This window comes from Mycteria americana, chromosome 8 (genome assembly GCF_035582795.1).
Source record: "Mycteria americana isolate JAX WOST 10 ecotype Jacksonville Zoo and Gardens chromosome 8, USCA_MyAme_1.0, whole genome shotgun sequence".
Taxonomy (NCBI): domain Eukaryota; kingdom Metazoa; phylum Chordata; class Aves; order Ciconiiformes; family Ciconiidae; genus Mycteria; species Mycteria americana.
In genome coordinates this window covers 6,545,245-6,565,403 of record NC_134372.1, presented here as the reverse complement: position 1 = coordinate 6,565,403, position 20,159 = coordinate 6,545,245, and the positions used below count along the sequence as shown (strand labels likewise).

At 37.6% G+C, this 20,159-nt stretch overlaps 2 protein-coding genes across 9 annotated transcripts in view; one reads left to right on the top strand and one right to left on the bottom strand.

Annotated features, from left to right (window-relative positions):
- The window catches only part of MAPK9 (mitogen-activated protein kinase 9), a 49,751-nt gene that overhangs the window by 19,122 nt on the left and 10,470 nt on the right, over window positions 1-20,159 (top strand). For 2 of the 8 annotated variants that reach the window (XR_012776791.1, XR_012776792.1), the window contains exons 8-12: window positions 1,296-1,478; window positions 2,443-2,567; window positions 3,095-3,158; window positions 4,867-4,938; window positions 5,723-5,929. Coding sequence is in view for 4 of the 8 variants with exons in the window: in XM_075509335.1 (XP_075365450.1) it covers window positions 1,296-1,478; window positions 2,443-2,567; window positions 3,095-3,158; window positions 4,867-4,938; window positions 5,723-5,865 (587 nt within the window). In the remaining 4 variants the exon portion in view is untranslated. Of the gene's footprint in view, window positions 1-1,295; window positions 1,479-2,442; window positions 2,568-3,094; window positions 3,159-4,866; window positions 4,939-5,717; window positions 12,932-20,159 lie in introns of those variants that run through there. The other 6 variants (XM_075509335.1, XM_075509336.1, XR_012776790.1 and 3 more) reach the window with 5 other exon arrangements.
- LOC142413868 (rho GTPase-activating protein 24-like) lies at window positions 15,531-17,278 on the bottom strand. Its single transcript, XM_075510506.1, has 2 exons — window positions 17,004-17,278; window positions 15,531-15,794 (listed from the first exon to the last, which is right to left on the bottom strand). The coding sequence occupies exons 1-2, from the start codon at window positions 17,255-17,257 to the stop codon at window positions 15,587-15,589; spliced, it is 462 nt and encodes a 153-aa protein (XP_075366621.1). The 5' UTR covers window positions 17,258-17,278; the 3' UTR covers window positions 15,531-15,586.

The following is a 20,159-nucleotide window of genomic DNA, read 5'->3' as shown; positions in this document are numbered from 1 at the left end:
ATTCAATAAGCAAATATAATTTTCAATCTTTGTATCAGAAGTCTAAAGTCTTAGCATGACACAGTGACTATGCATCTATTTCTAGTTGTATTCTTGGCACACTAACTGAAATAAAAGCACCTCAGTGTTTTTAAATACATCAATTCAAAGTGCAGCAAATTTATTGTTTTGTTACAAAATCTGTCGATGAGAATGGATAGGTTGAAGTGCTAGATTATGAATTTAGCTATGAATGTTTGCAAGGTCCATGGTTAGACTCTGCTGGAATTGCACATTCTTTTTATCAGAGAAACTGTAAAGTGTAAATCTCAGTAAACTTAAATATCAGGAATACTAATGCAATGTCTTCTCAGTGTGATAAATGAGCTTTGTTATCCCGACTAGGCTCGTTCAGAGGGGACTCCGATATCTCTATAACAAGTGTCGCCATGTCTAGAGGAAATGCCTTCACTTTAAAGGGAGAAGGGACAGTCCAGAAGAAACATGAGGCAGAATTTCAACTTGCGGCTTGTAAATGCCACAAGTTGTAAATGCAATTCCTATAAAATACTAAAATTCTGAATTTAAGAACAGAGTAGTCTTTGAGTATTGCCACAGTTGATACACTTAAACAAAAGGACCTGCTAAAAACCTTCAAGAATCTGGATTCACTGTTCAGAACTCCTTTGAACCTTTTCTGAAGTGGAAAATTAAAAAATAACAACAAAAAAACCCCAATCATCCAACCAACCCCCCAAAAAAACCCTGCAACCCAAAGCTTAACTTCTTTAGGAGACAGGCACAAAATTCCTTACTTTGAATGGGATGTATTTGTGCTGTAGGTTTTTTTCATGTATTTTTCCCTACGTTCAAGAATCTTCATTGTTGATGGTATTATGTTGTACTTCAGAAGATTCAACAGCAACCTTTCTCTTCTGTTCTTATAGTTGTTTTGCTATGGATGCAATTGCCAAATTAAAGCTTCTTTTGGACTCCAAAAAAGTATTGCTTTCAATATTAGCCAGTAGATAATAATTAGCAAAAGAGCCAATAGATAATAATTAGCAAAAGATATTTAAGCATAATGCATTGTGCAGCACTTGTAGCCTGTCCTTAAGATTACAAAATCTGAATCATATTTTTATGTTAATCTAGCTTTTTGCATGGCAGCTCAGAATACTGTTGACGCTAGAATGAAGTTCATGTTTTTGTCCTTTGTTCAAGTTTTCATTAACTATTCAGATTTCTGTAAGTGATATTTTTGTATAGTGCAGACTTCAAATTCTTCAGCTGATTTTCCTAAAGATATGGTGCAGATATTGATCAATGGAATAAAGTTATTGAACAATTAGGAACACCATCAGCAGACTTCATGAAGAAACTACAGCCTACAGTGAGGAATTATGTAGAAAACAGGCCAAAATATCCTGGTATTAAATTTGAAGAACTCTTCCCAGACTGGATATTTCCATCAGAATCTGATCGTGACAAGTTAAAAAGTAAGGCAACGTGGGTTTTTTCCCCTCCTTTTTTTATTTTTTAAGATGTTAATTTAAAATGTCTGCAATACACTTAATTAAAAAAACCTAATATAAAATGTTCATTGCAGTAGATATCAACATTAGAAGCTGCATACCTTCTGTTTCTTTCTTTCATGACATGTCCTGACGTCTTAGTAGTAGCTGGTAAATATAGAACTATTTCCATGTTCCCCATATTCTGTTTAATTCTCTTAATTCTAATCCATTGAGTAATGTCTGTCGCTTAAATGTTCTCTGGAAGTAATACTTGTTATGGAGGTTATTTTTAATTCTCTTTTTCTAGTTGATGTGTGCATATAATTAATTTTGGCTATACTTTGACTTTAGATAATTACTGATAAAATGAAAAAACCCCCACATTTTATTATGTTCTCTAGATAGTCAAATAATTTTTTTTTTTACATAAAATAACTTCTTATAGCCTATTTTATTATTACAATGATCGTTCAAACAAAAAAGAAATGCCAGTGAGGTGCCACTGCAACAATGGGTAGCCAGTTACCATGCAGTAACGCCTTTGAAAGAAAAACTAATTTGATATTACAGAAATTGGATCATTACTGTACCAAGTGGTTTTTTTTAAAGCTTATTTAAAATGTTTAGTGTGTTTTATGTTCAGTAGTTAGTGCCAAATAAACTGTGACCCATGTAACAGCAGAACTGTTCAAAATTGAGGTTGGTTGGTGTCAGCTGCAGGGTTTATTTTGGATAACAGCAAAATAACATTTACACTAAAGGGGTGTGACCTCATTCTTAAAAAAAAAAAAAAAAGTAGCTGTATAGTAAAGCTTGGATTTGTAGGCCTGTTTTCACAGTGAAATCTGTTAGTGTATGTCCTGTGTTCCCAGTATTCATTTTCTGTGTCAGATGTTAAAATCTACAGCTCTTTTACATGTATGTTCTTTTCATTTTTACTTTCTAGCCAGCCAAGCTAGAGATTTATTATCAAAAATGCTTGTAGTAGATCCAGACAAGAGAATTTCTGTAGATGAAGCCTTACGTCATCCTTATATTACTGTCTGGTATGATCCAGCTGAAGCAGAAGCTGTAAGTTTGCATTTAAAATAAATTTTAAGATATCAGTTTAATAACTTTAAAGAATACCTTTAGTCAAGAGCATGTTTTGAACTCATTCTTTGACTAGCAAAAGTCACACATAAAGCCTTCAGATCAACATTAGGGGCAGAATCACCTGAAGAACAGCTCCTGGAGTGGAGTCAATAGAATTTTGAAAGTGGTTGTTGATAGTTCCCTTTGCTTTACAGAAAGAGTTGTCTATGTGGTGGTAATCTAGGGCTTTTTTTAAAAGAGGACTTTCTCTAAGGCCCCATAAAGCCTTACAATGACTTTAATTTTCATTGATGCTTTTAAACAGCCTTTCAGTGGGAGGTACGACTTAAAAGCAAATTCTGGAGTTTTAAAATGAATGTGACTGAGGTATGGGGAATAGACTGCCAAAGGTGAAGGTAAAAAAAAAAATGCTAAAAAAGTTGTCATTTTTAGGTTTTTTTAGTTATGATTGGTTGTGTTAACCTGATGTAGTAGATGCATTATTGACTTTCTTTTCTTTGTAGCCTCCACCTCAAATCTATGATGCACAATTGGAAGAAAGAGAACATGCAATTGAAGAATGGAAAGGTAAAAAGTGAGCATGACAAATGGCATTTATTGTAATAACTTGTATTGTTAACGTGTGGCTCGCAGTACTTGCGTGCTGGATTGTGTAACTGACTGGAACCCACTATTCCAATTATGCAGTGCTGCTTGTGGCAATACGAAAAGAAATCAATACTGGAAAAGTGTTCTGTTTGGAGTCAATGTATATATATACGTGCATATGCGTACATATATATACATGTAACATTCTGAAGTCTGTTCAACAAAATGCTGCAGTTTTCATTTTTTTCCTTCCATTCCTCTGAGTATTTTGTTATTCTTAAGTGTTTGTAATCTCAATGGGTTTTTTCTTGACAGAAAATTCTCTGAAAGAGAAACATGTGCCTCTTCTTAGTGTGCATTATTTAAGCCTCTTATATCTCTTGCCAGTATTTACTACTGTATTTGTTCTAGAGGTCTTAAATAGCAGAAGAGTTTTTTGGTGTTTGCTTTTTTTCCCTCTCATCATTGCTTATTTATTGACCAAATAGGTTAAACTGTTGACTTAAACAAAAGAATAAACAGCGTTGTGGTATTGAAATCAATTACACCTTATAGTTCTAGTCAAAAACATTAAGTGGTGAGGCAGTTCAGAATTTACACATCTACCGTGAGAGGACTAAGGATGATAGACATCTTTGCTTAGTACTTTGGAAGTGGCTTGTTTTTGTAAAATAGCTTTATAAATTTCAGGTATTGATTCTGGTTTACATATATTTTCTTCATGACATGACCGCACAGGTACACTTCAAATTATTTTGGATTAATGCAAGGTGGAAAATTAAAATGGATCAGTTAAATCTAATTGAGTCCATTTGTAAATGTTGTTACTGAGAATTAGAGGTCTTAATCTATTTAAATATTGTTACCCTTAGTTACATTAAGACCATGGGTACATACACAAGCTACTGTGAGTTAGCTGAAAGTGTAACTTAAAGTGTACCTGATGCTCTGCAGCAGTAATAATCCTTTTGCTGTAGAAGGGGCTGAGGTAAGCCATCTTGCATGAACCGTACTACAGACATATCAAACTGAATAATGGATACTTCTTTAAAGTCACAGTGCTGATTTTTTTTGTTGTTGTTGTTCATGTGCATGTATCCTAAATCGTCCTTGATTAGTAAATGAGGGCTTTCATGCAATATTTTAATTATTTGTTTAACCTACTTCAGAATTTCCAGACTTTCCTCAATGTATCCATGGAGATTGTTCTTTAAGAATAAAGACATTTGTGTATGGATTTGTTATCAAAGTAAAATTTCCGCAGAGGTTATTCATATGGGTTTTTTTAAAATCCAAACCTGATTTTTTTTTTTTTTTTTTTTTTTACATTTAATATTAGTGCATTGTAGCTATACATAAAATTTTGGGGTGGGATGGTTGTTATTTTTAAATGGACAGCTATTCTATTTATAAAATATGTTGATTTTGGTACATGCTTGGTGTCTTTCTGTGATGCATAAAGAAAATCTGTAGAATTCTCTGAACATTGCCATAGGCCTTTAAAAAAAAAGGGGGGGGGGGGGGGAGGAGAGGGGGGGCTTATAAATACCTATGCAGCTGTACTTCCAGACTGACCCTTAACCATTTCATTGTACCTTTACACATATGTAAACTATATACAAATCCTCTGTGATCTTACAAATGTTTTTTGTCTCTTCTCTCATTCCTCCCCCCCTTCTCTCCTAAGAATTAATATACAAAGAAGTAATGGATTGGGAAGAAAGGAGCAAGAATGGTGTGGTAAAAGATCAGCCCTCAGGTTAGTCATTGTTTCAGTAGTTCTCCTGTAACTGTGATACGTAGTGCTGATCTGTTGCACTAGTGAATGAAGAAATCCTGCTTAATAATCCAGGTAGGCAAAAGTTTTGTTGTTCAAGACTCTTGATTCTGATCAGCCTTTGGAGATTCATGTGCACTGGATTTTCATTGTTATGAAGTATTTTGTAGGAAAACTTAAGAAGTCTTGTGTGTCCAACACCCTGAGCTGCCTTCTCCCCAAAGGGCTCAGTCATCAAATGAAGTAATTGATACTATGTTACATCAGCTGTTGCATAGGTATCTTTTATGCTGAATGCTTATTCTGTGGCTCTGCATGAATGAGTCCCTTTCATGCAGGGTTAAACATCGTTAGGGCTCCTTGTTTTAAAATAGTTAATAATGCAAAGTATTTATGCCTGTGATTGAATCCTTGATGTTTGCTTCTGTTCTCTTGGTCCAGTAATTGGAATAATGTACTGTCTTTTATTAACTATATCTATTAGATTTCTTGATACTCAGGTCACTATTCACATTATACATTGCTTTTTTTTTTTTTTTTTTTCTTCCTCCCCAGAGAGGGAGAAAAATAAGTCTCGTCTCTTAATGTTCGCCTTTGGTTTTGAGTGCTAGGGAACTTAGTGCTTGCTTTTCTACTGTTTATTAATGTCTTTATTTTCTAAGGATTTCTGTGGGGAAAGTGATGCTCAGAGCCTAGAATTATGGTTATTTGTACCTGCAATATTGTCTTGCCTCAGATTTTATTATATTTGGTTTACTTAGCACAGATGCAGCAGTGAATAGCAACACCAGTCCTTCCCAGTCATCATCTATCAATGACATTTCATCCATGTCAACAGAGCAAACATTGGCCTCAGATACAGACAGCAGCCTCGATGCCTTGACAGGACCCCTTGAAGGATGTCGATGATCAGCCAGGATTGCAGACTTGACTTTGGAAAAGAACTCTTGCTTCCATTGGGCCTGAATTGCTTGTAAGTTAATGGAACCAAGTAGAAAAACTCCATGTTCTGCATGTTCTGCTAAAGTAATGCCTGTTTTTTTTCACTCAGTTGTTATGAAATTGCCTGCTTAATGTTGTAGAATGAAAGCAAATCAATGTCTAAAGAACAAAAAAAATTAAATTTAGACACTATTATAGGCTTTTCTTTGTTTCAGCCTATTTCAGGTGAGCAGTTATAATAGACTTTTAGCCAATAACTCCTCTTAAGTGGGTTCATGGATCTTCAGTCCCAACTAGCAGGCTTCTGTGACACAATCTTTGTTTACATTTTAGTACAGTATTGCTCATTAGTAGGTTTTTTGAATGTATAGTCTCTGTGAAGTTTGTTTTAATGTGTGACTGTGGCAGTTTGCTTTATTTAACGACTGGACTGTTGTATGTAAGTGTGAACTCACACATTGAGTGCTCCCAGTACTATGTTTAAAGGGCAGTTATTCTTCCACATAGCACTTTTTTTTTTATTGAGCCCTTTCTATCTTCACTTTCCAACAATTCTGTCTATCTTCTTGTAGAAGAGGTAAACGTGAAGTCTAAAGAATATAGCCATTACTTTGTATTTCACCTATGAGTATGTGTGTTTTAATTTTTTCAGTTTTTTAAGTGTGGATGGAAGATACAGTGGCTTAATTAAATCTTAAGGAAGGATGTGTGACTTATCTGTGGAGCAGTGCCTGTTTAGAAGAGGAGAGAGTGCTAAAATGTTCTGTATTTTCTAGCTTGTGATACTGGTCCTTTAACAAAACAAACAGAAAAGGAAATTATATCTGTGATGCTCTTCATTCACTGCAAACTCTGATAAAAGGACAGATGAATTGGAGAGACTTGCAGCCTCAAAAAGAGCTTCATAAATGTTTTCCATTTTTAATGGGTCCATTCTATCTAGTGAGTAATTAAAGAAATAAAAATACAGTAGTTGTGAGTCACTTATAAATTAAGTATTTAGTTAACAAAGCTTAGCTCTATTCCTGCAGTAGGAAAACCTCTCTATTTGTACTGGGGGAGGAAAACATTTAATACCTCTTTTCTAAATACGGTGTCAGAGAAGAAGAGGAGATTATTTGCTGTTTCAGTACAGGCTTATCAATACAGTTTTCAGAATCAGATAATACAAACATTGTCTGTTATATTGTACAATATGTTGAATTAGAAAATACGTTTGCAGTAGAGTAGGGCTTAAATTACTTTATACTACACACTTGTGAATTTGTGCATGTTCACTTTGGAGTGCACAGGTGTGAAATTTTGCTAAAGGATCTTGTGTGTGCATGTGTGTGAGATTAAACTATATAACTATAAGAGTAATACAGATGTACAAGATGAGGTAAAACACCACTTTCTTAAAGGCACTATATTTAGCTGTTGATCCAGATACTCTTGACTTGAATATATAGATAGAACTTATAAAATATACTGGCCCAGCCAGCCACTGCATTACTGACATATTTCTCTTGTAAAAGAAAATTGTCCATTGTTTCTGACCTAACAATTTGAAAAGCAGCAATTTCTCTTTATGCAAACATTGCTTTTATATTGAAATTGTACCCCTTTTTAATAGCTTAATTTGCTGTAGCAAAAATATTAAGGTTTTACTGTCCCGGAAGGTTAAAAAAAAAAAATTAACAAAGGACTTAATATGATGATAACTTCAGAATTGTCACCTGGAATCTTGGATTTTTAAAACTCTGTTTAATTGAATTGCAGGATATGGGGTCTTGGGTTTTTTCTTGTTGTTTGGTTTTAAACCTATGGACATCTTATTTATCTTTGGATACTGATGGTATATGTGAAATATTTTTAGTGCATTTTTGTCACTGGAAAAAACATTTAAAAATACCTATTTACCGTATAGCAGAACAGTACAGGTTGCTGTTCTTCTGCATTTTTTTAATCGTTGTTATTTGTGTAAGTTAAAATTACTAAAGACACCTGTTCAAAATGAACATTAGTGATTCAGTATGGAAGTTATCTACTGGATTTCATGTTTCAAGATTTTTATCTTTTTCAACTGAAGTTGCACTATGCTGTGTTCATTTTAACAGTTACTGCTTTAGAAGACTTAACGCAACAAAGATTTCTTTTTTTTTTTTTTTTCCATGTGTTTTGGGTATTCGCAGAGTTGAATTTTTCCTATTGGACTTGGGCTGCTCAGAACAAGGTGGGGTTGGACCAGATGATGTCCAGGTCTCTTCCAACCTAAATTATTCTGTGATTCAAATTGTTTTTTAACACAACTGCCCTATCGCCATGATTTGAACTGGTATCTGACCTTCTCCTAGTACATACTGTTAGCTCGAATATGTGCTCTTGGAACAAAAATCCCCTGAGATTAACTGAACTTATTTGTAAATCTTCTTGTATGCAAAGCTGTTTCAGACCTTATTTTTTTAATGTGTTCTTGCTATGGCACACATTGAGGCTTCAAAATTTTACAGAAATGTTGCTGCCTTCGGAGCATGTGTGAAATGTCTGTCAATATAGTGGATTTTGATTCCAGTATAATTCAAAACAAGATTGCTACTAACGTGAATGAACATCGATCTCAAGGAGGCACATATGCAGATTATATTCAGCAAAATGCATGCAGAATAGATGCATGCTAAAGTTCCCATGCTATTTCAGTGTGCACATATAGGCTATAAATGCACTGCATGCAGACTATATACATATAGTTGTATTCCTGACTGCAGATTAAGTTCAGTGCCACGTTTGTGAAATGGTCGTCAATGCCATGAGAACCTCATCATTGATGGAAAACAAAATGCACATGTAACTTGACAGGAGTTTAAAAGTTTAGAGAGTTTGGTGTGCAATATAATCACTTTTATTCCTAATACTAAAATCATGTATGTAAAGTGATGCAATTGACCATTTTTTTGCACTTTGGCATTTATAAATATTTATATGTATTTAAAGATTAAGAATATGTGAGTGTGTGTATACATATACATATATATTAAGAAACCTGCTCAGTTTTGTAAACATGAATGTTACTTTTCTTTGAGAGACTTTGTATAGTGTTAACACTACTGCGGTATACAGAAACAATTTATGAAATATGACTAAAAATAAGTGGTGGTCAACATAGATACAATCTGTAATCTTAACTGCTCACCTGAAAAAGAGAGAGGAATCTATGGCTATCAATCAGATTATTTACCAGAAACATTATGTTAAATATATGAACACTGAGTAGCTGAATGGCATTGCAGAAATGGAGTATGTTTTAAACAGTTCGTTTCATCTGCGCTCATATCATTTTTCCTCAAAAAAAAAAAAAAAAAAGGAAAGAGAAGCTTGGCCTTTTGAAATCTGGATAAGCAACCTGTAAGTGTGCTTTGAGGAAATACCTTGATATGACAAGTCTAGTTTTTTATTAAAAAAGATGAGAAATGAATGTCAAAATTAAGGCTTTGTCTGCATAGATCATACAAAATAAACTAGTCTAATGACTGGAAACTAGTGTTTGCAAACAGCCTTTGAAGTTTTGTAATGTTTCCCATAAGGGTTTGCATTTCTTTGCCAAAATAATGAAAATTAAACTCAACCTTAACTAGAAATGAACTAGTTGGTTGGTAAGTTTCAAAAACTGTTAGGAAGCAGAGGGCTTTTGAGGTTTTCCTTGACTTTTTTAAGTCCTAACAGAGCATACATGTTTATTCAAAGTTAATGAAAAAAATTGATTCCACACGTTTAATTTTTCTTTCCTAAAGGAAGGAGCTTAAATGCTAAATCGGTTTCCTTTTTAGATCTGATTGTATTTGGCTTAAAATTATAATTTTATGAATGAAGTAGGATTTAGACATTCAAAATACAGCTGACATACAGAGTTTCCAAGGACTGAGTGAATGACCCTTTCTTTTTTTGGCAGAAGTGCAGTCCTCTAGTTTGGTGTGCGCTGGAAGTTCAGATGTTAAAGTGCAGACAAATCTTTACTGAACATAATGCTGTTTTGGAGTATGGGTTCAGTCTTGCAGCAATACAGTTTGTGTGGAGTGTTTCATTTGAATTGTGACACTTGAAATGGAAGTACTTTAAGCGTGGTGGGGGGTAGATGCTGAACAGCCTTTGTCTGTATATTTTATGTATATCATATGGATTCTATCAGGGCTTGATGCTAAAGTTAGTGATACCATATACTGGGAACCAAATTCTTTCCTGGGATGCGTATTGTGTAATTCCTGCTCAAAACTGGTTTTGATCGAGGGACACCTGCACCCAGATGCAGAATTTGGACTTGAGTTCCTATAGATGAATCTAGTAACTTCTTTGCTTTTCCAGAGTGTCTTTGATTTATTTTTTTTAACATGTTGAAATATGACAGGAAAAATGTATTCTGGCTCATCATTTTACATATATTTTAGATTGTCTATTCCATGAGTGATAGTGATGTTCTAAAAGCATATTACACAACTTATCAGATCAGTTTTATTTTTTTGCCTGCTCTGCATGCTAAAAATGTCTGGAGCTAAACTAATGGTTTAGGTAAACCATCTTTTCTCATATTAGTGTTGGAGGAAAGTGGAGAGATAACCATTGTTTCTGTTCGTGTTCTATAAAATGACTATTTTTGTAGCTAAAATTTTAGTTGTTGGATTTCAATCCCACAGTGTTGCTTTGTGGATATAAATTTACCTGGGTCCGCTATTTCAAACAGTATATGTATAACAAGTCCAGTATAAAATTAAACTAATAAAATGCACTCTTCTGCAATTTGTTATTAAAAATATGGGAAATTGTTTTGGTCCAAGAATTCAAAACAAAATAGAGAAAATACATCTAACTGCTTAAGTTTTTATTCCTTGATGCTGCTGCTTATTTTGTGAAAAGGTGCTTGCAGTTTTGCACAAAAGAAATCAACTTCATTAATTGCTGGGTTTGAAGCACTTTAGGATTCGTCTAAATACAACCAGTATATGGTGTAAAAAGGAATGACATAAAAAAAAAGTTTAATCTGTTTAAATTTTGATTGCAATCTTTGCTATTCTGGTAGATTTGATCAGCATGTTCCTTTAAATATAAACCTCTTCTCAGAGATTTTAAATTAGAAATTTTTTTATGGGCTGAAATTTAACACATAGTAAGACATCATTTGAGAAACATCTTGTACTCAAATGCCTGTAGGGTGACTTGAATAGCAATGTGACTACCTAGCCATCTATTATAAAAAGATACAACAAAGATACAGCAACGTTTGTTCCTATAGCAAGATCAGCTAGCTATGAGCACTAGGATTCTTTTTCTTAAACAAAAAACTTTTTATTAACTTTGGCTACGCATCATGAGGTAGTTGTATGTGTTATGGTAAGGCCAGAACATCTGCTTATTGGGACTCCACTGCAATAGATACTCTATGGATACCACAGGAAGACGCCGTCCCTGCTCTAAAATACTAGTCCGAAGCCCTGATACTTTCTAGGGTGTACTTAAGCGAGTACATGTGTGTTGGATTCCCAGGCTGGGTCTGTAGTTCAGCACTCCATGGTTTCTTAGGATAACAAAAGCAGTGGAGAAAGTAATCGGGTAAGAACAACATTTTATGTTCGCTACCTGAAACAGTAGTCATATTTTGTTACTAATAACAAAGCTAATTTAATACCCATGAGCATATGCTATTGTATTGTCTTCTAATGGGGAAAAACTTTTTTGAAAAAACCAAGTGAGTCACTAGCTTTTCTATGAATTCAGATGCTTAAATTGGTGCTAATTTTTTAAAAGAAAATGTAACAGATGGTTAGCAGTGTATTTGTCTGTTTTTGATACCTATATTTTCTTAAATGGTGGCAAGCCAAATTTTATAAAATGACTAATGTGCATTTTCAGCTTCATCAGATTCCCAGATTTTCCTAAAGTAAAATGTTTAAACTTCCATGGTAGTTACTGCTTCTTTGGAGTTATTGCTTTCAGGTGTGTGTTACACTAATAAAATGAACCCAATTAGAAAAGACAGCAATACATAACTATCCCTTTCTTTAAATTACATGACATGTTCGGTTCCCCAGGTGGTTTTAGCAGTTTAGTGTAAACAAGATACCTATTTAAGAGCAAATCACAGATACCTATGTGCAGTTAACTCAGTACAGTGAAGCCTTACCTGGTCATTAAGATAATTTATAAAGATTGTACAAATTTTCATCTATTTTAAAGAAGGAATAACAAATAGAAATAATTAACTGTTTTCGTACAAATTCAAATGTTAATTCCAGAGAATGTATTCTATAGCGTACTCCAGAACACATGCTATTAAAGAGTATAATAGGCTCCTTTAGTGATTCGTTATGAAATCCAGTTTTATCTAATGACTCAAAATAAACCCTGTCCAAAAATTAGTTCTTTTAAGAATTTATTTTGAAATGCCTTCAAGTTTTAACTCCCTTCAAAATGCTTTGTATGTCTTGTTTTGGCCCTCTTTCCTACCTTCTGTTTACCAAATGTCACAAAAAGTAGCATCAAGCCCTATCACTTGTTATAGTGTTCTGATTTTATGGCCTTAATATTAGTTATAGTATGGTATATAATTTCAGAAGAAAGATGTGCTTTGAAGTCAAAGTATATAGATACATGTGGCCTCTTCTGCCTATGAAATTAGGCTTTGATTGTCATATCTCATTCTTGATGCTTGTGCAATAGGAACATGTTCCTTTCAATGCAGTGGCTATTTTGTCTGATGCTGGACTTTGTTTTCAGGATGACTAGAAAGTTGTGGTGTTTGGTTGGTTGGTTTTTTGTTTGGTGTTTTTTGGTTTGTTGGTTTTTTTTTTTTTAATGGACAGCAGTCATGCTTCCTTGTTTTTGGATTGATTTTCTTTAAGGAAACTAGAATTTCATAAGGAAAACTGTCAATAACTAGTTCTGAAGTGCTAGTTAAAGCCTCATTCTGAAGCTTTTTGTTTTGTTTTTTTTTCTCCAAAAACCTTATCGTAAAACAGTACTAAAGCCACTGTAAAATTACAAATAAATATGTATACTTAAATGATTTGAGCAGTCTGTCTTATTTACTGTAGCAATATTTTCTTTTTCTTGATTCTTCCTGTGTTGAAGTGGAATGTTTTATGTATGCTCTTAGTTATGTTAAAACATAAAGTTTCTGTTATCACTTCAGCTTCCAGTTAACCAAAAAGTAAGTATTGGTATGAAAAATGAATGAAGAAAAGCTTTAAGAGATTGGTTGGAGCTGCTTTCTCCTGATCAGCTGGAACATTTGGACACGTTAACTGCACTTGGTTTTACTGCCAAGTGTATTTTGAAATTTGTTTTTTAATTGCAGAAGCTGTTTTTTATAAATTGCAGAAGCTTGCCTGGTAATACTGACAGATCTGTGTTCCCATCCATGTGCTGAAACAGTATCATAGTCAGATTGTCAGACTTCCTTGCAAGTGTCAGATAAGCTACTGGCTATATATATGTGTGTATGTGTGTATATATATGTACATGTATAAAAGAACTTGGGAAACATTTTCTCTTCACCTTGTGCTCAAACAATGTTGTGTTTCATTTTGTTCTCACTGAACAAGACAGAGGTACAGCTAACTTGAAAAAATACCTCCGTTGTACTCATTTTGAGGAAGAGATAAGTATTCTTGCAGAGACAGTGATGAGGTTTCCAGGCGCTTTTGCAAAGCTGTCTGCTCTAACTCTGGGGAAGGTGAAGTAAAACTTAACTGCTACTTTGATCTAATTGCTTTTCATGGAGGTTTTCTAATATTAAAGGAAGGGTTACCATAGCTGCCTTTCTAGATATATGGCTAGGGCTCTGAGCCAGACTTTGGCATTGTAAAAGCTTCACCTATGACAGTCTGAAATAATTTTTACAGCAACATTGCTATTTCTTGCATGGAGAGCTTGAAGTTTTATCTCTCCTCTGGATTGCAACAGAGTACCTGGATAAAGCAGGGACGGCCAGTAGATCCCGACGCTCCCCTGTACTTGATGATAGGACACTTTTCAGGTTGCTTCTTCAGCTACAGAGGAAGACCTAATTCATTAAATGGGGGGGAAGTGAAGCAGGACCATGACGTGCATACAGGGAAGTCGTTTACATAGCATTACCCAAGTACATTCCTTGCCTTATGCTGTACCTTTTCTTTATATTTCCTGCAAGTTCTTGAAGTTGGCAGGACAGTTCTAGAAAGGTAAGGAGGGAGGGAACTGATTAAACAAGACCCAAATAGTTTTTGAGGAAAGTGGGACTTCAGAAGTAGGGTTTTTTTATAGTAATGAGGTCTCAGAAGATGAAAAAAAAAAAAAAGTGGAAAAAAGAAACAAGAAGAGTGTAAGTGCCTGGAATTCAAATTTAAAAACTGTTCAGTTCATGATTACTTGGTGTGGAGGTAAGGTGGCAAAGAAACAAGTTACGGTTCAACGATGCACTCGTGGAGACTAGGCAAAGCATGGAGGGGGTTGGCCAGCGTGCAGTTATGAATAAGGGGCCCGTGGCGTTGCCCTGGGCATGCAATAGGGCAGGGCTGCTTCACTCCGTGAACCTTGTGGGATAAGACTCTGGTTTTTTGATTCACTCGTATTTGATCTTAAAACAAGCTGCTTGTTCCTCTCTGGGGAAGAAGAAAAACATCTGTGCAGTTTCTGCTTACATATCATAAGCTGTTTTAGTGAGAGTGAGTTATCAAGTAGATGATCACTCTTACATTTAATCTTGCTGAAGAGCAAATAATGAACCACGTGTTTTTCTTATATAGAGTATAATTTTAAATTCAGTACAGGTTTAAGTATATAGATGCCCTTGCTCATGTTAAAGTTCTTCTGCAGCAGGTTAAAAGAACAGCGGTTATTTTCTTGATATTTAACTGCATGTGTGTCATAAATGCTGGTATCAAAATAGTTAACACATTTCTTGTGTGGAGAGAGGTAGCTCTGAAGAGATGTGAGTGAGGGAGTATACCAGTGATGGTCTTAAGACTAATGGGTTCTTATGGGAGTCCTGTAGGGAGGCTAATTATAATCCAGAGGAGCAAATGGCTTTGTAAGAGACCTCCCCCTCCTCCTCCATGAATGAATATCCCTTCAATGAGAGGACAGGAATTGCACAACAGCTCTGGATCCCAGGCACAGCACCATGTGAGAGTGCTGGTGGGAACTACAGGGAGAGGAAAGTGTGTTGTCTCATTGTTTCGCTGTATTTTTGTCTGACTGAAACGGCTGCCGTTGGGATGCAGGTATGAGCTCAGCACTTTTAAAGCCCGTGTAGTACCTATGGGACCTCTGGGGTGGCTGGTAAAACACAGTCCAGCAAGCATGGCATCCCTTGGTTAAAACCACTCGGCCACTTAGGCGTTTAGTGCATCAGTACAAGACTCAAGTCTAGCCAAAAAGCACCAGGGTGCTTCCCCAGCACACTGCATAGGCTGGCTTGGGAGCTGGTAGTGCAAAGTGTTGGAAAGATTTTTCCAGCGGTAAGAGAAAGCATCCCTGGCATTAGCAGGGTGGTGCAGAGCTGCTGGAGTTCAGGGATCCCAATGAGTTTGTATCAACTGCTCACTTCGTAATTGACAACCTGGTTCTTACTGTTGGGGTTTCTTATTTCACCTCTGAAATGGGAGTATGTGCTGAAATCAGGATGTGGCCTTTCTCTCTCCGACAGTTTAGCTCAATTTCAAACCAAACACACTCCTGTTTATTTCCATCTGTTAATTTCCCCAAAGGTTTCAAAAAACTCTTCCATTTCTTTCTGGAGCATTTCATTTCTTCTCTCTGCATCTTCCTTTGCTCTCTCTGCATTTCGCATTTTCATCTCCACAAGACTGTACCACTTACGCTGCTGGCCCAGTTTTGAATGCATATCCTTAATCTCCGACTGCAGCTCTCTGTTCCGCTGCTCCAGGCTGTTGGAGACAGACATTGTAAATTACAGGATTTTTTGCCCCTTTCTTAAGAAAGCTATAGGCTTTTCTAAAGCTAGCCTTTTTTAACATATGTTCCCATAAATACAAGTATTGGCATCCCCAATACTTTTCCAATTTATGGTATATATTAACATAAAAGCTACATTTTTAGTTACTCTAATTTACAATAAATATAAATAACCATATGGCCAAAGGAGTCTGTTTTGGTGTTGGGGTTTTTTTTTGTAGTGGAATACTACAGTAGTCTAACAACAAATGGCAATGCAACATATTTTAGGAAACACAGAGGATTCTGCTGGTATTGCAGTTCCCTTGAACTGCAAGGGAAAACCTAAGCAGAATACAACAAAGAGAATTAAAAAAAAAAAAGGCCAAAAACCTAGGAATAGCTCCTTTTACTAAGAAGAAATTGATGAATACTTCTTCAAGAAATTAAAGATTAAATGGATTTTTTTCTTTACACAATGTTCAAGGCAAAGTGTAATTCACCGTTACCTACTTGCTGTCTGTTGCAATGATGCACGTTGAGGTATTTTATGATTTAGTCAAATAGTCAATTTGCACAACATACCTGTAACGTATAACTACTGAACAATATTGTATTTAAAATGTTCATGCCTTTTAACTACACAATAGAAAAGCAGCAGTATTTGGAAAGTAGAGCCTGGAAATGTTTCTGCTTTTTTTTCCCCTTGATAACAAGCTATGGCTAACTCTCTATTCAATTTCTAGTCTTAGAACTTATGAACTTAGTACTTATGAACACTTTCCTCAGAGTTGTTAAAATTCATGCCTTGCAATTTATAAAGAATAATGACTTACTGCTAACGCTGCTGAGAAGCCCGCACATTTTTCCTTGGAGAAAAGCTTAATATTGGATTAAGGCAAAAAAGAAAAATACACAATAGACCAGAGGCTTTTCAAGAGCTCTGCGCAGCCTTGCAAAAAAATCTTATAGATGCTCTGGAGTTTCTCAAGCACCTCACGTGAAAATTTTTCAAATAACTTTGAATAATTGCTAACCTAATCCTGTAATGCTGGATCCTGGGTGACATTCGCAGTGGTATGTGGGGGCATTGGCTGCAGCAGCGTCCATAGACCCTACTCACAGATAAGGACCCTGCGGTAGTTGCATACAGTAGGAAGAGGTGCCTTCCCTGAAGCCTCATAGTTTTTAAAATCCTTTACCTTGCAATTTTGGATTCATATTCAGCCTTCTGTCTGGACATCAGCATCTTCAGGTTTGCCAGGTGGTTCTGCGAGGAGGTTGGGTTTGCTGGCGAGTCACCAGAGGAAGCAAAGCTGTCGCTAATGTCCACTGGGATGTGTCCTGTGTTTTCCTGATCCTGCAAAACATGACTTACTGCTGTGTTGGTTTCTTTGGAGTCTTCTGGGTGGGCAAGTCTTGTCAAATATCTTGAAGGAGGATTTTCCTCAAACATCGTTTAGCAGCGGGAGCCTGCTCAGCGTGCCCGGCCAGCACCACCCGTGCCCTCTGGGTGTTGTCAAAGACTCAATGCCTTTTCTGTTTTAGAGGAGACCTCTTTTTTTCCGTCCGTCTCGCTCTGCTTTGTCACGGGCAGTGAGAGTTTTCTTCCTCCCCACAGCTGTTTGAAGCTTTTTCAAATACTTGGAAATAGTCCATTTTGTTGGAGCCTGGATCTTGTTTCAGCTTTGCTTTTTGTACACAGCGGGTTGAGGTCTTGAGCTGCTGCGCCCATCTGCTGCCCACTCGCCTGTGTCGGTATGGCTGGTTTATTCTCATCTCCAGGAACTACTACTGCTTTCCTACCCTCGCTCTGTTCGGTGTAGTTTGTCTGACATCTGTAGGTGGCCCATTTGATAGCTGTCCACCCTTGACCAGTTTCATTCCTGGGCTGGGGAGGTGAATTTGGCAGCACTACCCGGTCCCGGGGCTGTGCAGGGGGAGCAGGGTGCCTGCCTTGCAGGCTGTGAGGACAGGGCTCCTTGTGTTCCCCTTTGCACGCATTAGAAAAGAGATGTTACATCTGTTTTGGCTGCACTATATCTAGTCAGTCACGCGTGAGAAAAATTGCATGAATGTAAAATGGCTCGCTGTGCTGCCTCATCTCTGGTGCATCCGCTGTGTCTGCTTTGGAGAGGGCAAATTGTGGTGCAGGCGAGGAAGGCTGGTTCCTCCAGTCATGGGGTTTCAAGGACAAGAAGTTGGAGGTTAAGGAAAAATGGCTGCTTGTCAGTTATATTTCAGTTCCTCTTGGAAAAACTTTTTGATGTGAGTAAATATGGAATGTTTATTTTAGCTGCCTGTTCTCACAAGAGAATCAAGCACAGCACAGAAATAACTTGATTATAAAAAAGCAAGAGCAAAATATGCATGCAGTTTAAATGCGTATCTCAAATATAATAGATATGGTTTAAAATAATCTGGAAAGTTGTTTCCTCTCCCTGGCCCTCGCATCTGCTCAGTGTCTTGGTACAAGAAGTGAAAATGAGCTGGTTTAAGTGCCATTGGATTTCTTCAAGTGTTTTACTGGTCTCCTATATGAAAACCACCCCTGGCTTTTGCTCTGCACACCTGACAAGGCTGTGATGTGTTCCTTGTCGAAGTCGGGGCTGGGCGGTTATTGAGACGCTTTCCCACTTTAACCTGGGCTCCTTTCAGTAGGAAGAGTCCTTAGAAATGAGCAGACAGGTAGGTGAACATTTTAGGAATCTAAAGAAAGCCTGGGGTGAGGATTATATTTAAAAAAAAAAAAGTAAAAAAGCTTTAGCCTTCTGAGGCTGAGATGCCATACTGGAGGAAGGTGGGGAGAAATCCACCTAATTTGATTTCACAGAAGTAAAATAATAAACTGATTTAAACACCACCATCGACACCCCTCTCTCCCCCTCCCTCCCCCCCATACTGCAGTTGCTGCTAACCTAAACTTTTCCTCCAGAAAAAGATATTCCTGGAGTATTAATGCCAGTGCTTTACATGAGTTCTGTGTCTATTAATAATCTAACAGATGGCTGTAGTTTCTGATGAATTGGATTTGGTTTCATTGATTAATCTGTTTTCTCCCCACCCCTAAGGAGAGAGGCAGCAGCTGTGCCGACCAGCAGCTGCTATTGCACAACCGGCAGCGTCTCTGGCCCCGATTCCGCGGGCACCTCCGCTTGCCTGTCGAGGAAGCGATCCCGGCATTGCTGCCCGTCAGGAGGCTGGTAGGGAGCAAGTCTGTCACCTCTGCTAAGTCAGGACGGAGAAGCGGGACAGCCGAGGGGTCCCCCTTTGAGAGCAGATGGACTGGGAGGAGCCCGACCTTTGTGGTCCCCTTTGCGGTTACGGTGCTGTAACGACTTGATGTGGGTGAAATTAAGGAGGTCAACGGGATATAGGAATTTTGGAGAGCTGTGCTTAAGGCATGTCACCTCTGGTCATGGTCACCGAGCTAATGCATGACTGGTACTGGTTCAAGTGGCTCATGTGGGAGACCCTTTGGAGGCAGCAGGTTTTCAGCAGGTGGGGCAGGGACCAAGCAGCCCTTAGTCCCGTGCCTCTAATGCCAGAGCCGTGTGGTGGCACTGAGACAGAGACCAGTTCCTTCTCTTGACACTTGACTGCTGAAGGAAGGTGTAAAACCACCACTCAGTTGTGGAGCCAACCCTGCGATAAGGTGACTGTGGGAAAATCACGTGAAGGTGGAGCGTGTAGTACTCCTCTGCTTCACCTTCCTTATGCGGCTTAGCACTGACTTGGGCGCTTGCGTTAGCTCAAGTCCTCCGGGAGAGCTCTCTTTATTTTTGGATTTTGCTAATTACTCACCTTGACGTTGTCTTGGAGCTGACGTGCGAAGACAAGACAACAATAGCTGAGTCCCCTTCCCAGCTGCCCCTCACCCATGCTCACGTCGAGTGCTGGTGTAGCGTCAGAGCAGCGTGAAGCACGTCAGCACTGACGCTGTAACGAACGGGGCTGAGAAGGATGCGGCTTCTCCCCTTGCTCCTGGGGGTCAGCGCGGCTTTATAGCAGGAACCACTGACAGCTCCTCCGTGAGGAGTCGTCAATGCGTGAGCTGGGCTGGCAGTGCCAGAGGGGAAAGAGGAAGATGAGCGAATAAAATATTGCATTGAAGGTTGCTGCACAGGGGCCGGCTTCAAGGGTGGGGTGAAGGTGAGGGAGCGATGCAGAGGGTCCTGCCACAGAAAACAGTTTCTTCAAGCAGGAGACTGTCTTCTGTGGGTCCTGCAGCTGGGTCACAGACCCAGGGTACAGAAGGGTTTGTGCATCTCGGCTTTCTGTGGCGTGTGCCAGTACTGACGACAACCGATTTCTCAGAAATCGCATCCCTGTGATTCTTAGACAGTCCCATAACACCT

What these genes read in the sequence shown, in the direction of transcription:
- LOC142413868 (XM_075510506.1), bottom strand. Translation starts at nt 17,257, where the DNA reads ATGTTTGAGGAAAATCCTCCTTCAAGATATTTGACAAGACTTGCCCAC. An exon ending in TATGAATCCAAAATTGCAAG is followed by an intron (nt 15,795 to 17,003) that starts GTAAAGGATTTT and finishes TGTCTCCAACAG; the next exon opens with CCTGGAGCAGCGGAACAGAG.